The sequence below is a fragment of the Rissa tridactyla genome, chromosome 1 (genome assembly GCF_028500815.1).
Source record: "Rissa tridactyla isolate bRisTri1 chromosome 1, bRisTri1.patW.cur.20221130, whole genome shotgun sequence".
NCBI lineage: Eukaryota > Metazoa > Chordata > Aves > Charadriiformes > Laridae > Rissa > Rissa tridactyla.
This window is the reverse complement of record NC_071466.1, coordinates 76621994-76648205: the sequence shown is the minus strand read 5'-3', so window position 1 is coordinate 76648205 and position 26212 is coordinate 76621994. Positions and strand designations below refer to the sequence as shown.

Sequence of the window (26212 nt, the reverse complement as noted above, 5' to 3'; positions counted from 1 at the left end):
ATTTTTTTTTCTTGTTAATACATTGCAATCTGGCATGAAGTTTCCCAATTAAAGTACGTTATTTTGGAGCAGTCTGGAGACTCAGGGCAGGATGGGTTTTTTTGTTTGGTTGGAGTTTTTTTGGTAGCAAAGTAAATAAAAGGCAACATAATTTTAAAATGGAAATGAAGCATGTATACTGACTGGACTAAAAAACTTAAGATGTTAAAATAGCTGGGACAGACAGGAATAAGTGTAGCATTAAATCTGTAGTTCCCAAATGTCTACACAATTTGGACATGCACTGCAGTAAATACTAATGTTTGAACCCCTACACACTAAGACTAATTTTATGGATTCTCCAGGACTCAAGCAAATGAAATATTGCGCTTTTCTTTTAAGTGGCAATGAATGTTCCTATCCTCCTTTACAAGCACGTATAGGAAAAGACGGGAAATCAGATACTAAACCAACCCTACCTAACATCATGTCTCTGACAGTATCTCATGAGCCAGAAAAATGTGCAAGCACACGTCAAGTTTCCTTCTGGTTGCTAATCAGACATAAGCTTCGGATTTTGGGATTAATCCTAACAATCAATTTTTAAAATGGTATTAATTTATACAGATATTTAGAAAAATCTGTACTCATTATCATCTGTCCAATTCCGGTTTTAATCTTGTTTAATTCTCAGTCTCAACAACTTCCTGTAGCAGATGAGCTTCACAGTCTAATTACATGATGCATGGAAAGGATATCCTTTTAATTGCTACAGATATCCTAACTTTTGGTCTCATTCATCCTCCCCGTGCCTTTCCTCCACAATTCTTCCATCACAACAACAGGCAGGACTGAAGCTCTACCTCTACTGTTTCCAGACCGTTCATACCTTACTGTTACAGCTGCTCATTCACTTCCAAGGTAAAATGGCTCAGCCTTTTCAGAAGCAAGCTCTTCCACGCCCTTATGCATCCAGGTCACCTCTTGCTAAAGAGTTCAAATCGGCTGAGACGTAGGTCCCTCAAAGCAAAAACAGACCCTAAAAATAACCAATGAGGTTGCACCTCTGACTTACATGAAACTATTGCAATTTTATTTTTTTTATCCATTAACCCAAGCAGGCTAAAAAGCAGCTCATTGAAACGCAAAAGGCACATTCGCCAGCGGTCTTAAGAAGCCTGTACAGATGTTCAAGTTAATTCAGAATTTTCTAAGGTAAACACACACATAAGGATAACAGTCTCCTATTCTAATGTGTTCATCATGGTTTGAGAAACCCACAATAATTTATTGTTGTTTAGACAATTACTCTGTCACCCGATGACCCCTCCCCACCCAGGAAGGGGAATCAGGGAAGAAACAAGGGACCCCGAGGGTCGAAATATAAACAGATTGAATAGAATAAGACTAAATAATTAACATGAATAATACTAAAGAACCAATATCGATCCCAATACCAATATAAAATACATAAACGTGGATTATACTCAGACAATTATATCAGCATGAAGCTGTGCACTCCCAGCAGTGGACAGCAAGCGTCAGACACTGCGAGCACTGCGGCTTTGGGAGGAAAGGAAGGGCTCAGGGGTCCGGCACTGGGGCAAGAAGTTCTCAGGATCGCAGCCATCATAGAAGAGAGCGGACTCCTCAGCAAACTTTCTAATTCATATCGAATGTGATGTTCATTGTATGAAATAATCCTGTTGGCCAGCTTGGGTCAAGTGCCTGGGTCTCACTCCACCTCGCCCCTGCACCTGGCGAGCTCGAAAACACTGAGACCTTGAAACCCACGTACCATAGCTGGCTGTGAAGCATATATTTCCACAGTTCAGACACTAGAGTCTTCTGCAAGTGCAGTTTCCCAAGCATTAGAAGAGACTGTACTGAAAAGTGAAATTACTGAAAGAGAAATTAGTCCTGTGTCACTCAAACCAGGACAGCATGGTACACACAAAGCAGCATGATTTAACCACATTGCCCATTCATTCGCAGAACAAAACTGACCACTTTCAAACTGCAAAAAGAATCCATTTTCTGCCAAGAGTCTAGTCTTACAGGGTGCTTCCCAGGATCAAGACCTACGATTTATGTGGCAGTTAAATGCCACTAAAAAAGTTTCACATACCCAAGTAATGAAAGCAGACCATTTACTTGAGGAAGACAAGCTACATTTCACATGATAACACAGCTGTCACTATCAGCAATGAGGGATTAAGAGCTACTATTGCTGTCAGATTCAAACCCCTATTTGCAAAGACAGATAAAATACTGCCATCTTATATGGGAAGGGTTAAGTAAAAGCACAGCGCTAACTTAACTCCTTTCCAGTTTCAAGAGGGACAGAGGACTGAAAAAAAAATAAATATATATAACCTTGAGTGTTATAAAGATCTCTTAGGCTTTTTTGTGTGACCCCACTAGCCTAAGGGAAAAGAAACGGTCAGCCATTCAGTACGGTCTAGCTAATAGGTTTTCCCTGCAAAAATTATTCCAACTCCTTTGCCATCATTTGCTGCTGCAGCTTCCACGGAGACAGGAAACTGCAAAGTACAGGCTTCCTGCTGAGCCAGACATCCAAATGCCTCCTACCCTGCTACTCCCACACAGCTTACTGCTCAGGCCTGCGAGCCCCTCCTGTCTATGTTTAAATCCACAAGGGGCAACACCACGAATGGCATGTGGCCAACATAACCATAAAGATCTGAAAAACTGTTATGACTTATACTTCTGGTGTGCCTATAACCGTAACACAATTTATTTACTCAAAGTAAATGCTAAAGCTAATTGGATAGCAGAATTTCCAAGTCACCATTTCAGTAGTTTGTGATAGATTGTAATCCAGAAGGGGAGCACCAAGAAAGAGCCACAGTCTTGCTTTTGAAATTACATAGAGAAACACCATGGTCTGAAGAAGCATCGTTACAGGTTTGCCTTGTTCTCACCTTCTTCTCCAAGGAAGGAGAATGGGGTAAGTGGACGCCAGGTCCGACCAGTAACAACATCCCTTCTGCATTGATGTAAACCCCTGGGGTCAATCAGGGTCCAGGAACGAGAGCCTGACTGTGCACTCTAACACTGCACCCCTTTGCCCCACAGTAACACCAGAGGACTTCACTCCACTGAGGCCATCCCCACACCTGCCTGGATTCTGAAGCACCTGGGAGACCTGTCCTCAACTGCAACCACTTATTTTTTATAGGCAACCACAGAGGACCACGGCAGATACAGACAAGTCCTGTGAAGCAACTGACAGATACACTAACTTGCTTGTTGGTCACAGTACCAAAACTGAGCTTTTATTCGGAGAGAGAACCCAGGTAACTTGGGTTGGGCTGGAGATGGTTGTGGAAGTGGAAAAGAGCCTATGTATTCATATGCAATTTAATTGAGAAAGCCAGGCTTATTGCTATGAAAGAAAAATTAATGTATGAAGAACATGAGCAAAAATATTCCCAAACAGCTATTTATAGCTTTGACCTTTTAGATTTTCTGCATCACTAACTCAAGAAACAACCTGCTGCCTGGCAAGCAGAGGTGAATGAAAGGAGTGCAATGCCAACTTGTTAAAGAGAGCCCTTGCGAAAGGGATGCTGTCAGCCTGAAATTTTAAATTTCTATCTAATAGATATCAGACAACTATTACTACAAAAAGCTTGTGGAATTACAACATGAGTTTTAGAAGGGTGTGTGGTGGGGGTCTCTTTTCAGTCTTTGCTTTATACCCTTGTCACCACGTCATGCATAAATAATCAATTCCAATGCTCTGCTGACAATGGCATTTCATGTAATACACTCGCCAGCATATGCTTTTCAAGGGGTTGGAAGGAGTGCTTGCTTCTAGCAGAAGGAGAGGAAAAACTGGAACGATAGCCAAGAGTCTTACGTACAAGCAGTAGAGATTACTACTGTCATTTTCCTTTCCATTCCCTTTCCAGGGGACTTTTATTTTTTTCAGGTTATTTTACATATTGTACTTGGGACACTCCTCCAGAAGAGCACACATTCTAAGGTTTGAGATTTAGGGGGTTTGGTTTTTTTTTTTTTTCCTTTCTTTTCTTCCACCCCCTTTTTTTTCAGGGACGGGGCAGAACTTAAATGGAAGATGACAAAAAGATGCCAGTATTACTGGAAGGATGATGTTATGAAACACGCTTTCTTAATTCCAAGTGTATATTCCAGATTTTGTTCTTCAAAGTTTCATATTTTCAAGCATTAAAGGGCTTGAGATTTTGTGTTGGAACAGGTAGAAAGCAGCAAAGATCTCAAGAGGAGGAAATGAAAACATTGATCATTTGAATTCCTAGAAATTACATAAACAACACTTGTATGCTATATACACGGACCACATCTTCATAATTACTGTTTATAATGTACACAGGCACATAGAGAGAGCACGGAGCAAAGGCAACGAAAACAGTAATAGGACAATCCCTAAGAGGAAAAGATACAAGAAGAAAGCTGGATGGCTGGGCAGAAAGAAGGGATTGGTAAGGGACTAGCACTGAGGTGTATCCGAACAGCAACAAGCCTGGCAATGTATGGATTTCGGTTCCCATTTGCCCAACTTGGCTAGTAACAAAACTACTGCATAGGTAAACATAAGCAACAAGTACAAGACCTCAGTAGCCACAAGCTGTTTTAAGATTAAAATTCTTACAGAACCATAATCCTCAGACCAACATTTTAAAGGTAAAAAAAAAAGTCGTCTTTTCTTAACCTTCTTGGTGCCTGTAAATAAAATACTATGTAGCTAGTTCTGGCCAATTTTGCTTTTATTGAAACATTTGTCCAAGATTCTCTTTTGGAAATGAATCAGTGAGTTTTCTTCAATTAACTTGTGATAAAAATTAAGCTTCCAAAGAAAGGACATATTCTCTAACACCATGTTCTTACCAAACTAAATTCATCTAGTTAGCAGCATTTAGAAAAGAAGCATGAAGTCTGTTTGCTGAATAGCTTTCGCTGCACATTTTAGAGGTTTATGTAACCTCTCGCAGTACTATCTAAGCAGGTAAAAAGCTGCTGGTATATTACACAAAATTACTTCTGGGACATAACCCAGCTTTAAATTCTAGAGAAGCAAAGTGGGTTTTGTCAGTCTTTTTTTCAGTAACCTCAGGCATCAACAGTCATACTAGCATGCTGAAGGACTCATTAGGAGGCAATGCGATAGCAAGTCAGGGGAATTATCTACAGGAAATATTTCTCCCATCTGCAGTTATTATCTGGCTTCAGCCCTTAAGAAAGCAAGTATCAAATCTGGAGAAGGCAGCCAACAAATCCTCTCCAAGAAGGAGAATGGCTGGTAGGATGGATTTGAGCACTGGCTTCTGCATAAATGCCAATTTATTCAATTGGTGAATACAGATTCAGTGACAGTGGTGATAGGTGTAGAAGTCCTAACAGGTAGGGGTGGTGGAGTAAAAGAAATCTTTATTGAAGGTAAAAAGCCAAGAGTAAGAAAGTGGCAAAAGATGAATAAGCACTGTTCATACATACCCTGTCCACTTCAGTGTCCCACTTCTTTATCGTAAAGCAGAAATAAAGTATTCTTCCCATACACATACACACGAAACACTTCTTTCTGTGGCATGCTCTCAAATCATAAGGCCATCCCAGCTTTTTCAATTGCAAAAATGAGACTAAATTTCAGGGGAAGAAAGAACTACATGTTGCTGTCTGCAAATGCTGCAAGTCATTTTAGGACATCAAACACAAGCGCTCCTATAATACTCGTACAGTGGGGAAAACAGTTTCACAGAGAATTTGACAGGTGACAAATGGACTCACTGGCGCTAGTTCAAATCTCACGATTTCAAGGCTTAGAAACATGAAAACTACATGACAAAAAACTACCAGTGACCAATCTTTAACCCTGATTCTTACCTCAGCAGGTTTCTTTTGTTCATTTGCTGGTGTTTTTGACTTGCTCCTGTACTTAGAACAGGAAGAAAAGGAAGTGGAAGGACCTATTAAAAAAAAAAAAAAGAAATAAGAAGCACCATTATAGATCATTTCAACTGATTTAGTTTTTCAGTAAAACACAAGGCACTCCAATCTCTTGAATTATCATAACTTCTTGACAAGACGTGGGCAAAACACTCTTAGGCAGTCTGTAGGCTTGATCACAGCTCCTCCTGTTCCACTCATTCTTTGTAAAACCACATTGAGTTTATGGGTACATTCTGCTCTGCCCAATACAAGCATGAGTAAACAGAAGCAAGCAGCCAGATCACTTTCCTTCGTTTTCTTTCCAACAAAGTGGAAGGAGAAGCAACACTGAGGACTGAGTTTGTAAGTGCTAAAAAAAAAAAAAAAAAACAAAAAACCCCAAACAAAAAAGAAATAATACTAAAGCGTGCTGATGAGAGATGCAAAAAATTTTAGTGTGATGTCTAGATATTTCCGGCAAAATGTTATTTCAGTACAGGATACATTGATGACTCGCAACAAATATGACAATGAATCATCATTATGTATAGTTATTAGATAGGCACAGGTTTATAAGAAACAAACAATACCCTGCCATACAAGTAGGGTTTTTTGCAGATAAAATGGGAAGATGCAACCTCAGGCAGATGTGTGCCAAGGGACATTAAAAATATAACTTTACTAAATTGTAAAACAGACCAAAGTGGAATAGATCAAGAACCTGTATAACATAACATATCAATCAATATACTGCTTATAACTCTATTTTATATATAACTCTAACATATCAATGTTCAAATACCTTGCCACCCCCAGTAATTTTAAATGTGGGGCTCTGCACAAGACAACAGGACTCCCTTTAAAAAAAAAAAATAAAATTACAAAATAGGGCACCAGACAGTAAAATTTCTCTTGAATTACAGATTTCTTTTTCCCATCTCTGAAAGGGAAACACATACAAGTTTCTCTTCAAATTCTAAGTAGCTCAAAACTCCCCCCACATTTACAGGATCCTTCACCTCTTTTTCCTCCCATAACAGGATTCAGAACACCAAAGACCACAGAACACAAAAAGAAATCAAGCAAGAAACAATTTTTTTTAATTTTAAGAGGTGAAACGGTTTGCCCTCAAACCACAGAAGGAAACCACAAGGGGGTGATAGACCAAAGAAAAACTAGTAGGTATTACTTACTCTCATTGTCTGAACTGTCACTGGTGCTTAGATGCCTGTGGCGTTTCATCCTGACGCATCCTAAAGAGAAAAAAAAAGTTGATGGCAACCATTCTACCAGAAAATCACCGGCTGCTGGCTGACACCAAGCTCTTCGCACTAAAGGCAAAGCTCATCTGAAGAGTTTTCAGGCACAGAAATAATCCCAGTTCAGCCACTACCGTTTTATTTCTGCAGGCAATTATTGGACTAAAGTATTATTTGTGAAACTGAGCACCCTCAAAACCAGCATGCCTCCGCTGGGCAGAGCTTGCTTTAAATTTTGCAGAAAGGAGTGCAACCTGCCAGCTGATTCCCGGCAGGGCGTGAGCGGCGCTCTGCTCTCGGAGGAGACTCAATGTCCCATCTGTTCAGCCAGAGGAAGAGTTGCCATGGTGGCAGTCGCTAGCTGAGAGACGGGCGGAGGCCAGGAAATAAGGTGGATGCACAGCAAGGCAAGGATTTAGAAATATAACTCACCTTAAAAAAAAAAAAAAAAAAGGCAGGCAAATAAATCCAAGGCATCCACGCAAAACAAACGGCAGATTTTAAATAGGGACATTCACAGAAAATGGTGACTGATGCCATTTAATTCAAATCATCTGATCACCACTTAGTTCACAAGAAATGTGGTTTTCAGAAATTTGAGAAGTGATCAAGGGTATTGCTGAGAAATACTTCTGTGGCGCTGCACTAGTTCCATTAGAAAAAGGCGTTGAGCTTTTTGAAATTGATTTTCAAACATGTAATGCATACAGAGAATGGGGAAGAAGAAAATTCTGCATTGCTACTTAGTAAAAGAAAAATCAAAATAGTGATCATCTATATATCCTAAACAAGTGTCAACAGAAATCCATATACATTCTGGGAAGTCCTGCCATTCTATAATATTCATTGTTACATTTGTTAAATAAGAAACAATAACAGTTTACAATTAGTAACAGTAAATGAAAATCACCCCTATCTTTTTAATGGATTGAATGAGCAAATCATTAGAGAAAAGAAAAGAAGTAAGAAATGATTCTGCTTTTTTTTTTTTTTTTTAAGCAGAAGACAGGCACAAGTAGGTTACAGACAGCTGAACCTGAAATGCCTGCAGTTATTAGAAGTGCCAACTTGGCCACACCTGAAACATAAGCAGCTTCATTTCTTAACCAAAACCACACGCCATTAAAAAAAGCATCACAGCTACATATCCCGTTTGATAAACCCTCCACGTCAGTTACTGTACAAGGGGTCTTGAGATTATCCAAAGACCACGGGATAAATAAGATTTCCAGGTAAGAGAAGCCTGTCCAAAGGCTTTGAAGAGATTGCAATTGAATTGTTTGCAGCACAAGTGTTTAGTTTAGTGGAAATTTTCAGCAGCCTTTAAATTAAAGAGTGAGTTTACTGAATCTAAACACAATTATCAAAGTTTAAAACAATCCTCTTGACCTATCTGTTATGAAAAGACATTGCCCACACTCCTGCAAGTTGAAATGTGTGCAGTTTTCAAGCAGGTAGAAATAGAACTTCTGAGTCAGGTATTTAACGTGGAGGAGAACAGATGGACACAGTGGTCAACAGGACAGGACATCAAAAGGTGTCATTTGTATCACGTAAGCAAGCTATAAACTTCCATTACATAAGAATTAATTCACTTTCTCATAGCTCAAGCAACCTGGGGGAGGCAAGGCAGCTACACCGTATACAAAGACCAGCTTCCAACAGAGGAGCTACATCAAAAACAAAATAGCCAGAACACCACAGGACTTCACGTCCAGCTAGCAATGTAAGGTGGCTTGTGCAGACACTGGTCAAAAGAAGAAACTTCCATGAATCTCTTAGGCAAAAGCTGCTTGACAGGTAGAAGGCACTTGGGCCAGAAGGGCTTGTCTATGTGCATGTTTTGGACGCAGCAGACTTGAAGTTAACTGCTGGGTAGCGAGGGGAGGACTAGAAAACTACTTTCATCTTGCCAACTCATGAAGTTTAAAGGCATGGACTTTTAATCAAGAGCAAATGAAATGGTATTGCCTATTTGAGACCTTGTACTCCAGCAGCCGAACCCAACCCCCCAGAGCATACACACACACCCCCATAAAAAGGAGCAGTTTCTGCCTGTGGCAATATCTTCTCTGCTGGCAGTCTTCAGTTCTAAACAGCCCTGGCTTACAGATCACCAGACATGTTACAAGACCTTGTGAGATACTGAAAAAGATGCATCTAGGCATGCCGAGCAGTATTCCTCACTTCCATTTCTTAGCAAGAAATGCAAGTGCTTGCTGCTTGCTTTGTTTTTATGTTCAGATGAATTTTTGAGCAGTTGTTGAAAGGTGCTGAAAGCTTATGACAGGCTATTCTCATCTCTTATATTTCTATATAAACACGCAGCAATAAAACCTTTAAACTCTGTACTAAAGACTGCTATCTGCAGAGCACAACATGAACATTCAATTAAAGTAGGGTCAAACACGAGGTTGAGAGAGACAACTGCAGGAGGGAACACCCAGGAAGCCTGGACTTCAGCCTGGGCAACTGAGGAAAGCAGAGATGTCTACTTCAAAGACAGCTTACACAGAGACGCCAAGCGTAACAAAAACTTCAGAGTAGAAAGCACACCTCTGCCAGCAACTCCACAGGAGAAAAAAAAAAAACACACAACAAAAAACCACAAACTAAAAAAAAAAAAATATTAAAAGTTGTGTTTGTGAGAAGTGGGTTTGTAGCAGCTCAGGCAAGAGATTTACACCTCAATCACAGCAGACGGAAACAGAAAAAGCAGTCACCCAGGGTAAAAGCCCCAAATAGTAATAACGCTGGATTCCTGCCTGATTTTCTGCAGCAATATTAACCACAACAACAATGAATAAAAGCCCACAGAGCTACAACAAATCACAGGTGTGCTGTGTTCAGTAAGACAGGTTATTAAAGTGACCAACACGCTACAAGTTTGCGGTATGCCCCCACATGATACAGGAGTAACAGCCTCAGCATCATTCAACAGGACCACCTCTGCAGGGGGCTTCACTTCTGTATTTAACAGGAGACTCCTTTGCTGTACCCTTGCGTACTCTGGGACTGCAACACAACTTCCAGCTCACCTCCACCCCAAAGCACGAGGGCTCATCAGAAAGGGTCACTAACAACACTTCTGCTCCTTAGCCATTACAGAGGGATCCCGAAGCAAACACTCATTTTGTGGTAAAGCTCCCACCTCACTCCTTCGCCTGTCTTTGCAGAACATGGAAGGATCATCAGCCGCTCAGTTCAGCAAGAAAGAAGATGCAAAGCCAGTCCCTATAACATGGAAACCGATGTCAGCCTTTCCCTGCTTCAGCCCAGTTCCTCAAAGTGGTCTGGCACCCTCCAGTTCATCCCTCAGCTTCAGACAACAATACTATTATCCAAGCGATATGGTCCAGAGTAAGGCTGAAAGCAACCCCGTGCCTCAATTCCTGCTTCTTCCTTCTCATTTATATTTTGTCGCTTGCAAAAGACTGTGAAGAAATTTAAAAAAAAATACACACACACACCCCGCTCCCCAACGGCTGAATGTAGAAAGAATGGGCAATCCACACTTACAAAAAATCCAAACCAAACAACCAGAACCAAAAATCATAGAATCATTTAGGTTGGAAGAGGCCTTTAAGATCTTCGAGTCCAACCATAAACCTAACATTGCCAAATTACCACTAAACGATGTCCCTCAGCACCACACCTACCAGTCTTCTCAATACCTCCAGGGCTGGTGACTCAACCACTTCCCCAGGCAACCTGTTCCAATGCTGGATAATCCTTTCGGTGAAGAAATTGTCCCTAATATCCAATGTAAACCCTCCCTTGGCGTAACTTGAGGCCGTTTCTTCTCGTCCTATTGAAGAGACCGACCCCCACCTCGCTACAGCCTCCTTTCAGGTAGTTGTAGAGAGCAATAAGGTCTCACCTCAGCCTCCTTTTCTCCAGGCTAAACAAACCCCGTCCCTCAGCTGCTCCTCATAAGACTTATTCTCCAGACCCCTCACGAGCTTCATTGCCATTCTTTGGACATCCCCCAGCACCTCAATGTCTTTCTCGTAGTTAGGGGCCCAAAACTGAACACAGGGGGATGATCACTTCCCTAGTCCTGCTGGTCACACTATTTCTGGTACAAGCCAGGATGGCGTTTGCCATCTTAGCCACCTGGGCACACTGCTGGCTCATATTCAGTTTGCTGCTGACCAACACCCCCAGGTCTTTTTCCACCAGGCAGCTTTCCAGCCACTCTTCCCCAGGCCTGTAGCGCTGCATGGGGTTGTTGTGACCCAAGTGCAGGACACGGCATTTGGCCTTGTTGAACCTCATACCATTGGCCTCAGCCCATCGATCCAGCCTGTCCAGGTCCCTCTGTAGAGCCTTCCTACCCTCAAGCAGATCAGCACTCCCACCCAACTCGGTATCACCTGCAAACTTACAGAAACCCCACAGAAATGGGTACAGTCTCTCATATATCCTAGCTTTACCCCTTTTCTAACTTCACCCCTGAAAACTATAGTGACAATAAAGACTAGAATAAAGGAAAACAATTAATTTATTTCAATGTGTGTGTCAAGACTTAATGAAAAGGTGAGAAATTAATGAGATTGCCAGTGCCTCACAGTATCAGTTATAATGAACAGCATGTGGCAACACCAAAAGACAATCAAGTAAATAGTATTATGTTTTACACACAAAATGAAAAATATAGTAAATTTTTACAACAGATAAGAAACACATTTTTCCACAGAATAGTTCAAAAAGAAATTTAGAAAACAGCCTCAAATAAATGCTACTTATAAAGAAAAAAAGATACAAGAAAAGATGAGCCATCATTAGGAGCATGACAGAAACACTGGATAGCGAGCAGCTAAAGCCATCAGCATCCTTCCACTTCCTTTATCTTCATCCAGGCGTTTTGCAAATGTGCACACTGAACTTATTTTTTTTTTTAATTTTGAGAACTAAGTTTTAGCAGTTTAGAAAGTTTAAACTTTCTAGCAGTTCCAATGTGCAAGCTAAGAAAAACATGGAGTATAAAGCAACTCAAAACTGAAACGTTATTGCAGAGCAAAAAAGATAAGTGGCTCCACCCCCCCAAAAAGCCCCAAGAAAATCCTGCTTCCCAGTCACTGAGTAATGATTCTCACCACCTTAAAGGTAGATAGGGGTGCTTTGGCTGTGGATTCAAAATGTGCTCAAGCCTTATGGTCAAGCACAGATTACCTTAAAAATGATCATTAAAAATAAGAACATAACATGCCTTAATCTAAAGCTTTTTTTGCCTTTTGTTTTTAAAAATCCACAGAAGGACTAACAGTGGATTGATCACTTGTATGAAGATGCTCACCTTCAGGGATCTTTTAAATGAAAATTAAAATACAGGAGTGACATTAAGAAATCACCATGTTGCAAGCAAAAAGATACTCAACTCTCCAGGCAATTATGGCAATGGAACATTTCCTGGTGTCATTTTTAATATCAATTACCAGACAGTTTCCTGAATTTGAACCATATTCTCCACCTGTTGCATCTCTGACTTGCCAAGCCATGGCTGCATACGTATCCCCAATCTGCTCACAACAGCTTAAGGCAAGAACTGCAACTTAAAAAAGAGAAATCAGCCTCATTCCCTAACATCACCTAAACACCCGAACACAGATCAAGATGCCTTGAACCCTTTGGGTGTTCAACCAAAAATAACCGCAGGAAACACACCCTCACCCTCTTCAGCCACGAGCAGCAACATCATGCTGCCAGTATTTCCCCAGCTTTCTGAATGCCACTGCCCATGTTGGGAATTCTCCCTGGAGCCAAAACCGATGCCAGATCCAGCACTCCCAAGGAAAGCCAGGAAAAAGCCACCCTGCATTCACCCAGCTGAAATTAAACATGGATCCCAAGCTAAGAGTAATCAATGTATCAGCCAGCGTATGCAAGAATCTGACTTAAAGGATAACACTGATATTTCCAAAAATCTAGGCAAGATATTTTCTAATTAATGATTCTAAATTATGTTTGCTCTTTTTTCCTTAGTCACAGTTATCTGCACTGCTAAAGTGAACAGGAAAACAGCCACTTGCCTCTACCACTACTCTGCACTCTCCCCAAGGAAAATCAATGTTGCACTGACTTAAGGTACTTCCCACTTCTGAAAAGCTAGTTACCATGCATTACTCAAAAAAAAAAAATCAGTACAGCAGCATATGTAAACAGCAGACAGTTAACAAAATTTCAGAGCCTCAGTCAAAGCAAAAACCCATTTCAAATACCTGCAGAAACAGCAACAAACATTTTTCTCTTTTCAGTTTGCATCAGAGTAAACAACTAAATTTACCAAATAAACCTTTAAGTTTATCCTCTTGTTCTGACACATCCCTCAGCATAGTTCACGAGTAACAGAGTTAGCAGATAAAAGGATGAGGTATCTCTCAGAGTCTGAACTTGCACAGCGTATTAGACAAGACATCAGTGACAAGCGTGATACAAAATGAATCCTTAAATCCAGTCAAGATTTCTGAAGAAAACAGTATCTCCAAGGAGCAGCAATCCGTCCTTCCCGGCTTCAGATGTTGCAGAGAAAGGTTAAACGTATCCATACGCTACTCAGTACCTGTTAAGACCTATACAGAAGGAAAAGGCAACCAAGAAATTCAAGGAACTATAACACAAATATATCCTAGACCTGTGAGATACTATTTCCTCACATTTTAAAATAGACTGACAAAAATGGAGTTGGTCACAGCACTAAGGGAACTTTCAAGTGGGACAAAAAAAAAACCAACCTACTTTATCTATTAAAAAGAAAAACAGCATCTAGGTATGTAAACCAAATGACAAGCTGCATGCAGATCTCCGATTAAAATTCTGTACTTACATTTTTACAATTTGGCTTGTCTACAAAAAAAAAAAAAAGGCAGAGGCAGTAGGTAGAAATTTCTAAGTCTCCAAAATGTGGTTTATGTAACTGTTAAATTTAGATTAGGAAGCAAATTATCTTGAAAGGTCTCCAGGAAATGTAGTACAGTAAAACCATTTAAATAGGTCAAATTTCATAGTCAAGTGCCAGGGAAATTACGAAATATGAGTAGAGTTAACACAACCTTTCAAATAACTACAGGAAGAGAGATCACTTGTGTTTAGGTTTTTTATTATTATTTTTTAATATCCTATTCAATCTCACAAAAAGGCTATATAAGCTGGGAAAAACACCCACTCAGAACTTGGGTTAGCAATATATGCTGCACTGAAAAGGTTTGAAAGGTTAAACAATTCACAGAAAAGGAAATTCAGAAAAAAAAAGGAACACTGTTTATTTCTTTCACTCTAACCAGAAAAAAAAAAATTTAAAAACCCTACTCAAGAATTCCATAACAAAGTGACCATATCCATTCTATCCCTCCCCTCACCCCCAGAATAAAATCTTCTTGAATTATTCTCTGAAGACTGTACTGGGCCTACCACAAAATAGAACTTCTCTTGTTACTATTTCATACTAAGCCTTGGTTAACATAATAATCTGTAATTCAACAAAGGAGGAATATGCCAGTTTTTAGAGGCAGTACTACCAGCTACAGCCGATTCCTTTGTCATTAGCTAAATAAATAATTTTAGTAGGGAAGGAACTGCATGTTACAGAAATCTGGCTAATAACATGAGTCCGTATAAAGTACAATAGCACCTAGACACAGTCTCAAGCTCTGTTATGCATTACCTTTTTATATAGGGCAATTTGGCAGCTGCCACAAGTGTATCATGCGTTTAAAAATGGGGGGGGTGGGGGGGGCGGCCACGGAGCAGGAGAAGTCCAAAATATCGTTTCCAGCGTGACTCATCCCCTGAAATAGTTAAATTTTGAAGTCAGCTGATAGATGATAAAACTAGAATGAAGAAACCCCAAATATAATCCGCCCTGCATTCATTTGCAGATTATGGGCCAAAAGGGAACCCTGACATCATTTCCATGCCCTTCTATGATGATGATTCATCATTCGGTCTAGTGCAAAGCACTTAATGCCCATCATTTTGCTTTGTGAGTATAAAAAGAGTGTAAGTGATGCTACTTCACATTTAGAACATGCTTTGACAATACAATAAAATACAGCATGTCCCAAGTATAACTGCCTTTCCTACCTTGAAAACAAAAGTGTAGCTTTTAATTTCTGGTGCCGCATCCATGCGTCAAACCACCGCAAGGGTAGGGGGGACAGATTTCCAAAGGCCTTCACTAAGTTGCCTCACACCAAGCAGCTTGTTAAAAATCAGAAATCCTTCTCAGAAGAGCACATCCCCAGCAACACATGCAGCACCACCGTTACCTTAACAGATACTCTCCAAGAGGCCAGAAAGAAATTAAAATTGTGCTCTCTTCCCCGTGCTTCCTCGGCACCCAGCAGTGACTGAGCATCCTCATTTTTGTCTTTGAAGTAAGATGCACGTGTTGGCCTGTGCACAGAGCACCCCAGTGGGCCAGGCTGACATGGAAATATTTCTGCCCATTAAACACTGCGGCTTTAACATTAGCATCCTGAAGACAATACCAATCTGGGCAGAGTCAGTTTAAAAAAAATAAACAACATCAGCCTGTCATTAATTCAAACAAATATATACCAATGTGTACGTTATTCTGCCCCTCTCTGTTTCAGTATTCCCAATTACTTTCCGCTCCTGAACACAACACTGTTTTTACACCAGCTCTTTATTAACAGAACTATTGTTTTCCTAAAACAGCAGTAAAGATTTGGACACACACACAAAAAATATTTCCTTCAAAATACCATATTGAGTTTGAGCAAAAAGCCTGCTTTTAAAATAACACAAAAAGAGAAGGAAAAAAATAAAAAAGCACTTCCTCCCCTGAAACCACAAGCAGCCCGGCGCTGCCTGGCATTGCCACGCTCGCACACCTGAGCTGTGCCTACCGGGCCATGAACGCTCCTCACCCACCTCTCGGCTCCTTGACCACCTCCCGCCATCGCTCCCAGTCAGGAGAAAGGCTAAGATGAAGGAACCGGGCCCTCAGGAGAGGGAACCATGCTTGGCATGGCTGCCTGCGCATGGCTGATGGGGCACGGCATCCCGCCGGCCCTCCATTTCCACCCAAGCCCAGCCCTCCTAAGGGAAGCCCCCAGAGTGATGAAAGGTGGAACAAGTTCCCAGCAGGAAAGTCACAGCAGCGTTAAACACACAGGCAGCCCATGGAGCGCCATGATCTCAGCTGCCCCGCAGCAGGTCAACGCCGGAGGCCGAGGCAGCCGTCAGGCCCACAGGGCAGGGAGGAGTGCCATGTCGCCGGAGGGAAGCCATCACAGCTCTCGCTTCCTCAGGCCAGCACTGCACAAACAGACCGCCTCTTGTCAGGCTGCTGGCAACTCCACGGTGGCTGACTGATCCCTTCAGGGGAAAACCCCCAGGAGGCAGGGGCTAGCTTGCGTACAGCCTGATAACTACACACATGCGCCAAGCGTCGCAATGAAGCGTCCACCCTGGCCACGAGGCGTTTGTCTGCCCTGAGGAGCACTCAGCAGGGGAGATGCTGTTACCAGTCTCCTGTTGTCTGTTTTACAGGGCTCCCTCAGAAGAAAACTAATACCTGACATTTAACACCTAAGGCAACGAATAACCAAGGGGCAAAAGAAAAAAAAAGAAAACCCCACAAAAGCCCATGCGTACTTACTCAACAAAGGCGAAGCTAAGGACAACGTCCACTTTGATGAACAACTGGCGTGGAAGTAGCGCTACTAAAAATGGATGGGTACCAGGGCATCACTCCCAGTGCAAAGCTGGGTAAACAAGGAGCTGGCTGCCCGGGAGCTCCCCCGAGGGGTTCGACACCTGAAGGCAGCCACGTGCTCCCTATCTGCAAGGAGACTGCAGTCACAGGCGAGAAACAGGAGCAGCACGCACAGGCTTCACCAATATGACTGAGCAGAAAAACCTCAGAGAGCGTTTAGCCCGGCTTTCTATTTTAAGAACCGGTATGATTCACGTTACCTTGGCTCTAAGTGTTTTTGCAGGCTTTACCGTATCTACCCTCACGATAAGCTTGTGTGAAGCCAGCCAGCACTGCAAGCCCTGACATTTCAGGAGCTGCGGCGCAGAGCAGCCATACATCACGCGGGGAGCCTCCGGCACAGCAGAGCAGGCAGCGGCATCCAGGTCTCCCAAGCGCATATCCCGCACCCTCGCCACTCGCTGCCCTTCCTGCTGATGGGGTCGAACAGAGGAAAAACCCCTGCGATGCCCTAAGTCACTAAGTATTGCCATGCTGTTGTACAGCGACGAAACTGCACCGCAGCAAGGGGAGGGAATAAAAAAAAAGAAAAAAAAACATACACACAAAAAAAACCACCCCACACAAGTGTCACTACTTAATTGAAAATTAGGCAACAATGAGTATTACACTAGTTCAAGTGAAGCTGCCACTTTTCCCTATCTGTCTGATGCTGTCCACTTGGATCTGTTTTTCTCTGCCCTCCAGCTGTACTAAAGCATGCTTTCATGACAAAACACAGGTAAGGAACTAGGATCACACGTAGGAACACAGGCAGGAAGTATTATCAAAGAAGGAAGGATCTAGAAACATATGCATTATTTGGGATTAAGACAAACAACTTTCCTATTAACAGCATAGGCAACAGTTCTCGTAACCTGCAAGATACTTGCTTAAAGTAATCAGTTAATTTTTTTGTACTTGCTAATAAATAAAGTAGGTTTCACTGTTCTTGTTTTGTTTTTTCTAAACCTCAAATAATAAAAGAATCAACAGCAGCCTGCATTAAATATTTTATCTGTTTTGACTCATTTATTTCATGCTTATAATGCTTTGAAGAGGCTAACCGCTTTGCTACAAAGTTTTGCATCACTAACAAAACCTAAAGGATTGCAAAAGGCAGAAAACATCAAGCTGCATCTTTATATTCTACTCAAAGGATAAGAGAAAGCAAGAACACAAATATTTCCCTATTAGGAAACATTAAGTTGATAATTTCTTTTCTCATCTGACAAGAAGTGTTTCTCATTTACAAGTTGCAAATAAACAATCTGGATGCTAAAGTTTTCCTCAGGTAAAAAAAAGGGACTGAGGGGATCATTGGATAGGAACAATTAAAAGGAGTGTACTGTCACAGCCAGAACTCGAAATATTTGGAATATTCCATTGGTTGAATACTGACATCCTACTCTACTTTCTAGCATTTCACACAAGACACATTTATGGGCAGTTGCACTACTACTTTAGTTCTCTATGTGAAAACATGAGCAAAAATTTACTAGAAGATTTTTTAAAGCACTACTTTTTAATTAAAAAAAACTTTTTAAAAAGACAACAAAATTTGTCTTAATAACTAATGAATTTAACTTAATTTTAATGGCCAGCTAATCAATTTAATGTTATGTGCTACAATATGTAACATATGACACACCAAAGACACTGTGAGGGGTCTTTTAGTGAGGCAGATTTAAAACAGATTTATAAAAACAAATACCATTCCAGACTTCTCTAAATCACCAAATGGAGGTGGGAGAAGACACCATGAAAGAGATACTGTGACCAACTGATGTTTGTCCGTTTTTATGTACGGAGCAAGGACAAAAAGAAAAATTACGATTTTTTCCTCTCATAACGCAAGGTGCGGCAATCACAAAATAAATAGCAAACTTGCCCACTGGGGCTGATGCCTCCCTGGAAAGGGAGGCCAAAGGATGATTGTAGCTGCCCAATGTGCCCAATGCCACATCTTGTTTGAGAAAGCAGTCAGGAGGTGTTTCTTAAAAAAAAAAAAAAAAAAAAAAGAAATCAAACAGTGTTTGTTGTCATCAAACAGCGAAGCTGAGGCCAAAGTACTTTTACACTTTTTGAATGAGGGGACGCAGTGATCAGGACTGACCATTAACACTCCTCTAAATTCCTCCTTGCTCTTCCTCCACATTGACGAAATAAACAAGATCAAAATGAGTAAGAGTAGAGCACCACCCTTCTACTGTTCCTAGTGGAAAGGAACTGCGCTAAAGCTGAGTGGATAGAGGTGGCTTTTTTTGGCACAGGAGAAAAGGTGCCGCCCCACAGGGTGGATCACAAAGAGCACTGGTGCTGGAATATGTGGAGTCAGAAAGTACAGGAAAGTACTATCCTTTCCATCCTACGAGGATAAGGAACTATCACAACTGACCTTCCAAAGCTGTGGGGCTATGAGATAATGAATCTGATGCCAATGCAGGTCCCTTTGCCCACTCTCCACTCCTGTACTGGGATGACTGGAAATGCCTACAAGCCGTGGAAGTAGGGAGGTGTTTCACCACATCTTTACTTATAGGCAAGAGCCCCCAACACACTGCAGTTGCTGCACCTGAATCCCATGCTGTCATGAGCAGTAATAAGATCTGTGCTGAGAAACAGGGAGAGAAAAGGAGAGGTTACAATTAAAAATGCAACTATAAAACTGAACAAATAGAACAAATGGGGGGGCAAAACCCAACAAAAACCTGGAATAATTAGGATCTGCCCTATCAGGTGCACCTTTATAGCCGAGTCACTCTCAAAACTCTGCGATGGAATGCGAAACTTCCACAGTCCATATGTTTTGTATATGCAACTCCAGTTGGTCTAGGAGGTTTCTATAAACCTGTAAAGAACCGTCCTGCTCTGCAGGCTCTTCCCCCGCCCAGCTGCAGGGCACGGGGCAGGCTGCAGCTGTGCAGGTTACCAGGGGCTCTGCAACTGAGAAGGCACAACCGAACCTGTGCTCGGATTGTGGCAGAATAAAGCCACCTGAGACCCCTCTTCCACTATCTACTTCCCCATCCCTGCAAACAGCAAGAGCGACCAGGCGTGAGCCAGGAGCAGCTCAGGCATGGTCCACCCGCTCCCTTGGACATCCCTGACAGGGAGGCTGAGTGCTGCTGCCTACTGCAACACCAACTACGGCTCCCAGTTAATACACGCACAGCCACGCCACAGTGCCTGCAGGATGTTTCTGAAAGGTCTTAAGACGAAAACACACACATTAATTGAGTGCCTTTAAAAATGGGGTCCTTGGGCATTCTGAAATCAGCTGTAGCAGAAACTATTTTACGAGGAGAACACTGCGGAGAGCTGCATGTTGATACAAGAGATGCGTCCTCCTGTCCAAGGTCCAAGAGCAGCATCGACTAGCACTGATATAAGCCTGTCTGGTTTCATCTGCTACACCCGCTGAGCCACACGGATAAAGCTTTACGGATAAGCAACACTACTAGGTCACTCTAATGTGGGCTAAAAGCAAGGGAGTGTCTTCTACCTCCCTCCAGCACCCACTGGAGAAAAAGTGGTGAACCTCCAACTACAGCTGTAAGGGGAGGGTGCCGTGGCTTTAGAGATTAAACAGACTGAGACTATCCATCTGAGAAAGGAGGATGCAGAATAGGAGAAATCTGCCACAAGAGACAAAGAAAGTGAACAGCACGAAGAGACTACTCACTGTTCCTCATGGCCCAGAAGACGAAGGACACACAAAGTTATTGAACAAACTTCAGAGGAGAGTCATTAAGACAACAGGAAAAAAAAAAGGTCGTTTTGTACAGAATTACTTAGAGAAACTCAATGCTACGGGATGTTGCAGGGGTTGCAAAATAAACAGATTGAAAAGAATTAGGCAAATAGAGGACAAGGGCTATTAAACACAATGTGTCATGTCAATCTGCCGGAAATCCCAAAGTCAAAATTCTACAAGAAACAGAGTCTACATGAGCTTTATAATGCTTTCTTTCCCTAAGTGTCCACTGTTGACCATTATCAGAGGCAGTAATTAGCCCAATTCGGTAAGAGAACTCATCTGAAACCAGACTCACTCATAATAATTCACCTCTACATGATGGATTTAATCTTATTTTTTTTAATGTATCAGTTTCCAACCTGACCTCTGTGGACTAAAGATGAGATAGGTGGTCTACAGGGCCATGGTAAATACTGAAATGAGCATGTTTATCAGACAAGATTCTGCTTATGATGAGCACAATAACCAGAGACTCTGACAGTTGACATACTGTTGACCTGAAGAGTTTGTTAATCGCTCTTCACTGCAGAGAGTTATTTTGGTCAAAATTAAGTCAAAAATTAGATCATTCCCAGTGTGTTAGTCATTGCCTTTTTTTTTTTTTAAAGACAGATTAAATAAACATGCTGTGTAAATATAGCCTACATGCACCTTAGGGCACTATCCACTCAGGATTTTCTTTTGGAGAACTCGAAAGAATGAAAGAAGAAACAAAAAACATCCTGGAACAATCTGAAATAGATGCGTGCATGTGCACATGCACACACACACATATATATACATATATAAAAACTACTGCTGCACCTCACAAATCTGTGCAAAGGAAAGAGCAGTCTCTGCCTTCGCTTATGCCTCTGGAGGCACAGGTAAGCTTTCTATACATAAAACACTTTGCTCTTAAAAATCACCATTTAGCATCGTTAAATTCACTGGTGAAACCTCCTTGAGTTTCATATAACTATTAAGGATTTACAAAAACAACTGCTTTGAAATCTGTTACGCTGTCTTTTTTTTCTTGTCATTTTTAGTATCTGCCACAAAGTAGCAGAGATGCACCTATTTATATCTATCCCCAACTCCTGTAAGTCATGTCTAAATCCAACATGAATATCTACCATCACATATAGCTGCAAACAAATGCTGTATTCCATTTTCTAGGATTGCAGTGAAGCTTGCACAAAGCTAAGAGAACATGCTGCAAGGACTTAAAAATGTCTAGATCAACTTTAAGCTAAGGAAATTAAAAGCAAAACAAAACCAAACCTAAAACACCAAAACCCCACCACAAAACCAGTCTGTGAGAATTTCTCAAGACCCAAAACCTTTTAAAGTATCCAAAATCAGAATATATAATAGCTTGATGGTTAGCACTTTTACAGAGCAGGAATGACTTGAATTATAGCTTTCCTGAAGCTGACCAGGAAGACATTCTTGTAAGTGACAGTGTTAGAAAGCAGACAGATATTTAATACAGAAAAACACCAAAAGTTTCTGGCTATTTAATTATTCCTCTTTTTTTTTTTTTCTTCCAAGGCTTCTACTCTGCAGAGGTTCAATCCCTTTAACAACTAGACTTTCAATTCTACATCTGAGGTTTAAGAATCCACTACACTTCCATTTCCTTCCATTTTTCCAAATCTGGATAACCAGCATGGTGTTCTCATGTGAATTCTTATAGGTTTATTATCTCAAACCCTTCCAAGATACACATCTGAAGTTATTCTGTCTCTCTCCTTACTCACGGGGAAATAACCCAAAACCTGCAGCCAGCATTGTGTTGCTGCATGCTTGAATTCTGTAAGCTAAACTCTTAAAAACCTACTTAAACTACTTAGAGAAAAGTAAGTCGTGCTTAAACTTTTGCCTGTACAGCCCAAACATGATAACAATGCATCTCTTCTGAACCATAAATTTTTTTTAGTCAAATCTTTCTGAGGTCGTGTTTCCCAACTGCCGCAAAACCACATTGCACTGTAGCCCTGCTAACAGTACAGAATCAGGTGGGAAGAGAGACCAATGCTGGTTTTGTGTAGGAAAAGAATTGCCAAGCCCTGACCCCTTGAAGACAAAGGGATGGTGCAAGAGTAGTCAAGGCCAAAGCTCTATTTGCAGAAAATCAACAGGTTATGCACAATAGAAACTGCACTCAGATATTCAGAGCCCAGCTGGCGTCTGTAGATGTAGTCTCTAAATCCAGAGTATCTGACACTGAAAACTAGAAAAAACACTCTCCCCCCTTTTTTCTTTTTTTTTTTTTTTATTTTATTTTATTTAAACAGTCAAAGGAAGCTTTGAACTAGAGGTCTTGAAATTGAGATGACTGCATCCCTTCTCTTTGCCACTCCTTATGATCTTTGGTAGCCAGCCAAGTGGCACAGCTTAGCTTCACTTTCCACATCAGTCCAAAAGTTGAATAAGTAACAAAACTTGCATCAGGAGAGGGCTTTATAATCACATTAGAGACACGCAACAGAGACCAGCTACCTCGGTTCACTGGACAGCTTCAACAAGGCTTCATAATGAGGTACAGGTGTTGGCACTAATTAGGAATACCCAGCTCACTGCTGACATCAGCCCCTCAAAGCAATGACTGCACTTTAATCCTTTAAACCACATAAAAGAAAAGCAGAGAGCAGGCGGACAAAAAAAATCTCTGAAAATGCCTCTGCAGAGATTGAAATATTTTTGCTTACTTAAGGGGGAAAAAAAAAAAAAATAGAAGTGCCACAAAACTGCAAAAGTTTACTGTGAAGTATCTAAGTACGTAAAAGAAGCTAAATCTTGTGCACAATCAGTTTTTAATTTTAGTAAGGGTATCTCCATGTACAGTATGTATTCATCACAACTATCAAAATTTGTATCCAGAAAAGAAGCACAGAATAAAAAGAGTAGAAGCAGCACACGTAAATGTTGCAGTAAGATAGAATTATTCCATCTATGCCTACCAGCCTTCCAAGCATTATGGGGTACATCAAGATAGATTTTAACTGAAATTATTACAAGGAGTTCTGCAGGCTGGAACCTCATTGTTAACAGCTTCTTTTATGACTTCCTCTCCTTTAAAAGGCTTTATATTCCTTTAAAATCCACAAAGCTTTCATTTAAAAGGTGATATTTGAATTCTGAAGGTATATAGGTTCAATTTACACATTGCAAACACCAACACACACATTTACTTTTTTTTTTTTTTTTTTAATTTTAAGTATCAGTTCCTCCTTCACTTACATGCCAGGTCATGAGGTAGATGTTTTCGCTTCAGCTGATGACATCACAAGCTCCTAAAAAAATGAAAGGAGTGCTATTTAGGTAGGAATGGCATCAGGGATTTCACGTTTGAGATACAATTTAATTTTTGGCAAGTAAGTGAAGGGTATGTTATATTTTTATTGCAATTTTCCCAAGAAAATGATACATCCATAATATAAAGCCTTAAAATATGTAATTCTTGCTTAACATAGACAAAACCGAAACGCATCAGCTGTATGTACACATACATGTATGTGCAGTATAAATACACAAAGTACTACGAGATTAAAAGTAAATTCATAAAAATAATCTTAAAGTCGACTTTGCCATCCTCTTACCGTGAATGGGAACCAACTTATCAATACCAACAAAACAAAACTTTAGTTAGTATATGCTCTATCCTGTTTGGGGAATACAAAACAAAACGTTCACGTATCTGCACGATTATTCAGCTGACTTAAGGGACTGACTTCTCCAAACACACTGATGCTTTCTTCCTTCTAGAGGGTCTTCTATGAACCGAGCACCAAGCTTATCGATTCATAGGAGGGCAAATAAAAAAATAAGTATAGAGGGAAAGGCTCCGTGTGGCTCCTGCCTTAATTCCTCAAACATTCCTTCAGACCTCTCCTTGACAATCCCGGATAGTTCAGCTTCGTTGGCAGAGATTCTGCTTACTCACCCTTTTTAATCTAGTCCTGAGCCTTGAGCAATATTAAGTATGGGAATAGAAGGAATTTTCCCCTCCACCAACTGCCTGCATTCCCCTCCTGCAGGATCATGCACATGTATGTTTTGCGTCCTATTGTAATGGCCATGGCAAAAGCATTAAAGTCGTTACACCCAACAGATTAGTTGCAGCACTCCTTGGAGATGTCAGCGGTTAGACTAGGGTCTGTCTTGGCACGCAGTCCACCCCATGCCTCAGAGTGAAAAGCTAACAAAAACAGCTACGAGCTGGGGAATAAAGTATTAGAGAGCAGAAATTCAAGTAAAAACCAAGGAACCGATAACTGCATACCCTGCCAGAAGAAAAAGAATAAAATGGGGGAAGGGGGGGATAGCAATGTGTTTCTAACTGAAATAAGGCAGTTTATGGCCAAAGTGTCAGCACCACGCTGTAACATTTCTGCTTCTCCACCCATCTGCAGTACAAGAAAAGGATACCACACCACCCATCCACTGAGGAGTGGCACAGATCCTATTACTTAAGAACTATTGTTGCTCAACTTCGGCTGTGGCATCAAAGGAAGAAGTTTCCTTACAATCTGGGGGGTGGAGGGGCAGGGGGGTGGGGCAGAGAAGGGGAACGCACAATATTTTATAGCTCTTGTACGTTGACCTTAAAAAATTTTGAAGTTTTGGTGGTGTTAATTTTCTTTGATTTAAGGCTTCATCTTTGGGGGTTTTGCATTTGTGTTTTGGGATTTTTTTTTTTGTTTGTTTGTTGCGGTTTTTTGGTTTGGGTTTTTTTGTTTGGTTGGTTGGGTTTTTTGTTGCCTGGTGTTTTGTTTTTTTTTCTCCAAATCGTCCCAGTTTCCTCTTCCCATCTCCTTGACAATCTCTGGCTATACCCCACATTAAGCAATTAATTTTGAGCAACGCGAGAAGATCTGTAGATCAAAGCAGTACCAGAGCCAAGGTCGCCAAAACATGAATCACACTACGTGGGTTGGGTTTCTAACTTGAGATAAGCAGACACAGCCTGCTGCCGTTGCTGCCACTACACAGATAGCCTGAAGCGATCCACAGGGCCCATCAGCAGGAGACGAAGCGCACTTGGCACAAGCATCGATGGGAGCTTCCAGTCTCCATCCCAAGGGACCCAGCTGGTGCGCAGCAGAAACACGGTGTGCCCAGACAACACGCAGCGAGTGGGGCTGACTGGAGGGACTCGCTTTAAAAGCCCACTGGCTGCTCTGCCGCAAAACCCTGGTACCGACGCCGCCTCCACCCTCCGGCGAAGAAATGCCGAAAGCCTCACCCATAAAATGCACTGGGGGGAGGAAAGGCAAGGGAAGAGACAAAGTAAAATAATGAATAAACGGCTGGATCAATTTTTCAAACAAATTTTTCTTATGAGATGTTTCATTATGGGATAATCCTCTAGTGTCCCAATTGAACCCCTTTAATGTAAAGTTTTCCATAGAAACACAAAGTGTCAGGGCAACTCAAATGGCATCATTAAAATGCAGCACAGCCTACAACTTTTAAGTGTGAACAAAACCACAGCTTTTGCCTCCCAGCTGAACCACAAAACTAATGTATTTTTGAACTCTTCATTAAAAACACATTTGTTTGCTCAGCTAAATG

At 41.3% G+C, this 26212-nt stretch overlaps 1 protein-coding gene across 13 annotated transcripts in view; it reads right to left on the bottom strand.

Annotated features, from left to right (window-relative positions):
- The window catches only part of JADE3 (jade family PHD finger 3), a 70556-nt gene that overhangs the window by 27297 nt on the left and 17047 nt on the right, over positions 1-26212 (bottom strand). For 7 of the 13 annotated variants that reach the window (XM_054205415.1, XM_054205482.1, XM_054205472.1 and 4 more), the window contains 3 exons: positions 23879-23931; positions 7107-7166; positions 5869-5951 (listed from right to left, as the gene is read on the bottom strand). In XM_054205415.1, the coding sequence (XP_054061390.1) occupies positions 5869-5951; positions 7107-7155 (132 nt within the window). In that variant the 5' untranslated portion in view covers positions 7156-7166; positions 23879-23931. Of the gene's footprint in view, positions 1-5868; positions 5952-7106; positions 7167-16797; positions 17564-19291; positions 23853-23878; positions 25119-26212 lie in introns of those variants that run through there. The other 6 variants (XM_054205491.1, XM_054205512.1, XM_054205499.1 and 3 more) reach the window with 4 other exon arrangements.